At 38.4% G+C, this 7,200-nt stretch overlaps 1 protein-coding gene across 1 annotated transcript; it reads right to left on the bottom strand.

Annotated features, from left to right (window-relative positions):
• Positions 1-641: 641 nt before the first annotated feature.
• LOC141393169 (uncharacterized) lies at positions 642-6,641 on the bottom strand. The gene is made up of 2 exons (XM_073966125.1): positions 5,999-6,641; positions 642-1,513 (listed from the first exon to the last, which is right to left on the bottom strand). The coding sequence occupies exons 1-2, from the start codon at positions 6,504-6,506 to the stop codon at positions 690-692; spliced, it is 1,332 nt and encodes a 443-aa protein (XP_073822226.1). The 5' UTR covers positions 6,507-6,641; the 3' UTR covers positions 642-689.
• Positions 6,642-7,200: the final 559 nt, after the last annotated feature.

The following is a 7,200-nucleotide window of genomic DNA, read 5'->3' as shown; positions in this document are numbered from 1 at the left end:
AATAATTGTTGATGATGATTGCATAGTATTTAGCGTGTAAAAGTGAGCATAACTTTTGTAGGAAAAATTTTCAAATTTAATTTTTAATCAGTAATTTAAATAATTTAATAATTTTTAATCAATAATTCAAATTCTGGGGGCATATTCGAACAAATTGTGAAAACTAAACTTGAAAACCAACCCTTGACCTCTCACTTGATGCAAATTATATCAGTGTAGCAGTTAGATAAAGGAATTGCTGTCTAACATGTGAAATTTTACCGCGATTTATTTAAAAATCCTTCTACCGATTTTTTCATGTTTCTTTTTTATTTTTCTTATGTATGAACATTGAAGATTCAGAATCTGCAAAAACTTCGCAGGTGTAAGCACCTTCCACTTAAAGTTAGTTAAGGCGCACCGTGCATGACATTGCTTTGTAAGGAGACGGTAAAGTCAGTTCATTATCCCAATTTCAACTTCTACATCTCAGAAATGGTAAAACCTAAGAAAGAGTTATAAAGGTCAATCTTGTAGAGAATTTTCACAGCTACAACATTTGCTCTTATCCTATTTGAATAGGACTTGCGGTTTCCAAGCAAAATCGTGAAAACTTTATTTTAATTTTAATATAACTTATATTTGAAATAAAAAAACCTAAATATAAAAAATAATAATAATAAAATAATGTTTATTATAAACAACAAATTCTATTCTTGTATACTCTCCAATTTGATAGGTTCTGGTGCTGGATAACATGCGATAGTTTCAATTGTTACATTAACCCCAAATTCATTAATTTTATTTTGAATCAATGGATAGCAAATCACACCATACGGTGTGGAAATTTCTGCCTTCCCAGCTTCAAATGCTGATTCTGTAACAGGAGGCAAATTTGTGGTCGAGTCTTCCACATCAGTAGGCACCACCACATTTATAACTTCTGTAGATGTAGGTGTAGTTGTTGTTGGCATGGTGGTCGTTGTAACTGGCAATTCTGTGGTACTTGTTGTGCTTATATCATCTGCAGCATTTTCCCCTACTGTACTTGTTGTTTCTATAGAGTCTTTATATTCAACTTGATCGATCGCTTTCATAGTTTCATCCACTGTTCTTCTCAAAATTTGTGGTAAGTTTCTCAAAAAATCATCTACATTATCATTTTGATAGTTATGCGTGTTGAATGTATTAAAAAAATCTAATGGATTTTTCTCTGTGGTAGTGCTGGTGCTGGTAGTGATTGGTTCGTCTGACACTTTTGGCAACTCCAACATTGAAGAGCCACCCACATTTATTTTATTTATAGTACTTAAGATTTCATCTAAATTTGGATTTCCATAGAGGGGATAGTTGTAGGAATTTCTTTCTGTTGTCGTTGTTGTTGTATCCCATGGATAACTATTTCGACGACTATCATCCGAACTATGTGTATGATGAAATAGTTTTCGATACGAAAAGAGATTTTCGTATTCACGTGGCAAGTCTGGTGTAAACATGCTGCCAGTGGCATAACCATTTAATAGGCCATCACGATCTGGAAAATTTAAGAGAAAATAATTCATTAATTTCAGTAACACAAGTATGAAAGTATCGGTCTGCTTTGTTCCATAAACCAAAGAAGCCAACTCAATATTGGCTTTTTTCAATCAAATTTTTTTCCTAACCTCCAAAAATATATTGATTTTAAATCAAGGTTTTCCTGCTACTATTCATAAAGCAGCACACATTCGCCTCGGCATAGACTCTTTCTGAAAGAAAGGGTGCTTCGATAGACCCCTTCTGAAAGAAAGGTTGCTTTCTAAAAGAAAGTGTGCATCGATAGACCCTTTCTGAAAGAAGGGGTGCTTCGATGGACCCTTTCTAAAAGAAACGGTGCTTCGATAGACTCTTTCTGAAAGAAGAGGAGCTTCGATAGACCCTTTCTAAAAACTTTTTAAAAACGGTGCTTCGATAGACCCTTTCTGAAAGAAGGGGTGCTTCGATAGATTCTTTCTAAAAGAAAAGTTGCTTCGATAGACCCTTTCTGAAAGAAAAAGTGCTTCGATAGACCCTTTCTAAATGAAAATGTTCTTCTTTAGAACCTTTCTAAAAACGGTGCTTCGATAGACCCTTTCTGAAAGAAGGGGTGCTTCGATAGATTCTTTCTAAAAGAAAAGGTGCTTCGATAGACCCTTTCTGAAAGAAAAAGTGCTTCGATAGACCCTTTCTAAATGAAAGGGTTCTTCTTTAGAACCTTTCTGAAAACGGTGCTTCGATAGACCCTTTCTGAAAGAAGGGGTGCTTCGATAGACCTCTTTCTAAAAGAAAAGGTGCTTCGATAGACCTTTTCTGAAAGAAAAGGTGCTTCGATAGACCCTTTCTGAAAGAAAAGGTGCTTCGATAGACCCTTTCTGAAAGAAAGGGTGCTACTGAAGAAAAGTAGCTTCGATAGACACTTTCTTAAGAAAGGGTGCTACTGAAGAATGGTTGCTTCCAGAGACCCTTTCTGAAAAAAGGGTGCTTCGATAAACCCTTTCTAAAAAAAGGGCGCTTCTTTAGACCCTTTCTAAAACCAAGTTGCTTTGATAGACGCTGTTTGAAAGAAAGGGTGCTGAGATAGACCCTTTCTGAAATAAAGGGTGCTTCGACAGACCCTTTCTAAAAGAAAAGGTGCTTCGATAGACTCTTTCTGAAAGAAGAGGTGCTTCGATAGACCCTTTCTCAAAGAAAGGGTGCTTCGATAGACTCTTTCTCAAAGAAAGGGTGCTTCGATAGACCCTTTCTCAAAGAAAGGGTACTTCGATAGACCCTTTCTCAAAGAAAGGGTGCTTCGATAGACCCTTTCTCAAAGAAAGGGTGCTTCGATAGACCCTTTCTCAAAGAAAGGGTGCTTCGATAGACCCTTTCTTAAAAAAGGGTGCTTCGATAGACCCTTTCTCAAACAAAGGGTGCTTCGATAGACCCTTTCTCAAACAAAGGGTGCTTCGATAGACCCTTTCTCAAACAAAGGGTGCTTCGATAGACCCTTTCTCAAACAAAGGGTGCTTCGATAGACCGTTTCTCAAAGAAAGGGTGCTTCGATAGACCCTTTCTCAAAGAAAGGGTGCTTCGATAGACCCTTTCTCAAAGAAAGGGTGCTTCGATAGACCCTTTCTCAAAGAAAGGGTGCTTCGATAGACCGTTTCTCAAAGAAAGGGTGCTTCGATAGACCCTTTCTCAAAGAAAGGGTGCTTCGATAGACCCTTTCTCAAAGAAAGGGTGCTTCGATAGACCCTTTCTCAAAGAAAGGGTGCTTCGATAGACCCTTTCTCAAAGAAAGGGTGCTTCGATAGACCCTTTCTCAAAGAAAGGGTGCTTCGATAGACCCTTTCTCAAAGAAAGGGTGCTTCGATAGACCCTTTCTCAAAGAAAGGGTGCTTCGATAGACCCTTTCTCAAAGAAAGGGTGCTTCGATAGACCCTTTCTAAAAGAAAGGGTGCTTCGATAGACCCTTTCTCAAAGAAAGGGTGCTTCGATAGACCCTTTCTCAAAGAAAGGGTGCTTCGATAGACCCTTTCTCAAAGAAAGGGTGCTTCGATAGATCCTTTCTCAAAGTAAGGGTGCTTCGATAGACCCTTTCTCAAAGAAAGGGTGCTTCGATAGACCCTTTCTCAAAGAAAGGGTGCTTCGATAGACCCTTTCTCAAAGAAAGGGTGCTTCGATAGACCCTTTCTCAAAGAAAGGGTGCTTCGATAGACCCTTTCTCAAAGAAAGGGTGCTTCGATAGACCCTTTCTCAAAGAAAGGGTGCTTCGATAGACCCTTTCTCAAAGAAAGGGTGCTTCGATAGACCCTTTCTCAAAGAAAGGGTGCTTCGATAGACCCTTTCTCAAAGAAAGGGTGCTTCGATAGACCCTTTCTCAAAGAAAGGGTGCTTCGATAGACCCTTTCTCAAAGAAAGGGTGCTTCGATAGACCCTTTTCAAAGAAAGGGTGCTTCGATAGACCCTTTTTCAAAGAAAGGGTGCTTCGATAGACCCTTTCTCAAAGAAAGGGTGCTTCGATAGACCCTTTCTCAAAGAAAGGGTGCTTCAATAAATCCTTTCTCAAAGAAAGGGTGCTTCAATAAATCCTTTCTCAAAGAAAGGGTGCTTCAATAAATCCTTTCTCAAAGAAAGGGTGCTTCAATAAATCCTTTCTCAAAGAAAGGGTGCTTTGATAGACCCTTTCTCAAAGAAATTGTGCTTCGATAGACCCTTTCTCAAAGAAGGGGTGCTTCGATAGACCCTTTCTCAAAGAAAGTTTGCTTCGATAGACACTTTCTCAAAGAAAGGGTGCTTCGATAGACCCTTTCTCAAAGAAGGGGTGCTTCGATAGACCCTTTCTCAAGGAAAGGGTGCTTCGATGGACCCTTTCTGAAGGAAAGGGTGCTTCGATGGACCCTTTCTGAAGGAAAGGGTGCTTCTTTAAATCCTTTCTTCGATAGAAAGGGTGCTTAGATAGACCCTTTCTGAAAGAATTGTTTCTTCGATAGATCCTTTCTGAAAGAACTGGTTCTTCGATAGATCCTTTCTGAAAAAATAGGGTCTTCAATAGATGCTTTCTGAAAGAAAGAGTGCTTCGCTAGACCCTTTCTAAAAGAAAAGGGCGCCTCAATAGATGCTTTCTGAAAGAAAGAGTGCTTCGCTAGACCCTTTCTAAAAGAAAAGGGATTTTGATAGATCTTTTGGACTTTTTTCACAGTTTAGGACTTGTTCTCGAATAGCTTTGATTTTTGTTGCAAAAACTTGTATTCGCTGCCCGCATTACGACGGTACAAGTTTTATTAGGGACAAGTCCAAACTTCTCGTGAAAATAGCCCGAAAATTGTAAAAAGTCCCTATGGCACCTTATGTAGAGGTTCGAGCGCGCGATAACTCTTGAACTGATATGCCGATTCGGTCTAAAATTTGGCCATCGTAATGTTTTGTCCGAACTTAGTTTAAGTCCGAAGATGAACCATATCGGTCCATTCCTTTAGGTACCTCCCCCACAAAAGTTCGAAAATTTGTGCGCACTATAACTCCTAAAGGCAGAAACGGATTTGGTCCATACGTTGCACATCGTAATATTTCTACGAGATATAGTTCAGGTTCGAATGTGGGCTATATATTTTATTTCCTTCAGGTACCTCCCACACAAAATTTCGGAATATTACAGTTTAAGGCCTGCTTTCGAATCGCTTTTATCTTTGTTGTAACAACTTGTATTCGACGCCCCAAATTTCCTGAGAAAGTACATATTTCCTAAGAAAATAGCCCGAAAGCAGTAAAAGCCCCTATGGAACCATGCGTACGATAACTCTCGAGCAGATCAGCCTATTCGGACCAATATTTGGCCTTAGTAATATTTTGTCCAAACTAAGTTTAAGTTTGAAGATGAGCACTAACGGTGCGCACCTTTCGGTACCTCACAACACCTAAGTGTTAAAAAACGTTATTAAAATCGAGCGCGCTATATCTGTTGAACGGAGCAACCGCCCAAACTTTGGATCTCCTAATATGTTGTTCAAATTTAGATTTACTTCAGAAATGGTCGATATCGGTCTTCTCCTTAGGGTACCTCCCCCACAAAAGTTCAACATTTTTGTTCAAGTGCAGTTTAGGATTCGTTCGAATATCTTTTGGAAAATTATACCGATTCTACTCCTTGTGGGGTCCTGTTTATGCGATATTATGTCCATGCTTCCTGACATCGTGGTCCATAACTTCCAAGTTATACGGTGACCAACTGAAATGACTGTTGGGCACAATATCTATTGAAAGGAATAACTCCTAAAATAAGATCAACTTCCAAAATGGACTATGTCTTCCAGTACATCCTCGGCAACACTTTTGAGCTTCAAACCAAATATATTTTTTGTCGACAAGTTCATACTTCTAAAAAGGGCCACAAACTCTGCGTAGCCGGTATTAAATTCGATATTGTCAATAGATGAAAGTTTCAATTCACATAGTTTGAGTGTATATCTCTGTCGGCAAAGCCGACTGATAGTTTTTTACTTGTTTTATTTAAAATACTTACCAATTTTTCTCGAAGAATCCGAATTCCCATAACCGTGATGATTCATACCATATGAATTGAAATGAGGAATCGAATAAGATGTTTCGTATGGTTTCCACGATAAGGTGGAGTCAATTGAATGTGTTTTAGAATTTCCAATGCTGTCGAAACCTCCGCTTTTAGTTCCACCATAATTACTACCATAACCGCTACTGCTTCCATGGCTGTCACTACCGCCATAACTGTGACTATCACTTCCATAACTGCCACTAGAATGACTACCATATCCGCCACTACTGCCATAACTCCCACTTGAATGGCTGCTAGATCCACTACCACTACTGCCACTTCCATGGCTGCCACTAGAGTGACTACTGCTGCTGCTTCCTCCACTGCTATGGCTACTATGACCGTGACTTCCTCCTCTACTACCACCTCTACCACCACGGCCTCCACCTCTCGCTTCTGTATTAACAGCAAGTGTTAATAGAGCAATTCCATAAAAAATACACTTTAATTTTATATTCATTTTTTTGTAAATTTTTTATTTTTAACTTATTATATTTTTAAATCGGATTTGAAATGTACAAAACTTAAGCTCTCCCGTGCAAAATTCGTAATGAGATGAGACGGGCTGTTTACAAGTTATTAAATCAATGCACACCAAATCAATGTTATTGGAAGAATATTTACGTTTGTGGGTTTTTACTGCGAATACGAATATTGATAATGTCACGTCATAAACCTGATCCATGGTGCATTAAAATACTGATAACAGCCGGTCGTTGATTGATATGGTAAATATTTCAAATGAATTTACAGGCGATTCGGTCCAATGATGAAAACGTATACTAACGTATGACAACAAGTAAATCAAGAAGAATAGCGTAAACAAATAATAAAATAAGAAGTAGCGGCAATAATTATAATACAGACTAAACATTTAAGGCATTTAATTTCACATACAAGGACTTACTTTCAGCTTCATTGTGACTACGGTTTTGGGTAGGAAATTCCCGAGACATCTCGATATTTTGCCACGGGATTTTCCTGGAAAAAAATCAGGAAATATGTATTTACAATTATCACAATTGATATTGAATGATTGAATAAATTATGCAATAAATAATATAATGAGGAATTCTATGCCCGTCAACTTTATACCGTGGCGAACAGAGTAATTACATCAATACTTAAACATGTGTGTATGTATCCTGTAGGAA

Source organism: Musca autumnalis, unplaced genomic scaffold (genome assembly GCF_047663935.1).
Source record: "Musca autumnalis isolate F117 unplaced genomic scaffold, ASM4766393v1 scaffold_2, whole genome shotgun sequence".
NCBI classification, from domain to species: Eukaryota; Metazoa; Arthropoda; class Insecta; order Diptera; family Muscidae; genus Musca; species Musca autumnalis.
The sequence above is the reverse complement of the archived record's forward strand: the minus strand, read 5'-3'. Positions and strand labels throughout refer to the sequence as shown.

What these genes read in the sequence shown, in the direction of transcription:
- LOC141393169 (XM_073966125.1), bottom strand. Translation starts at nt 6,506, where the DNA reads ATGAATATAAAATTAAAGTGTATTTTTTATGGAATTGCTCTATTAACA. An exon ending in GGATTCTTCGAGAAAAATTG is followed by an intron (nt 1,514 to 5,998) that starts GTAAGTATTTTA and finishes TAAATTTTCCAG; the next exon opens with ATCGTGATGGCCTATTAAAT.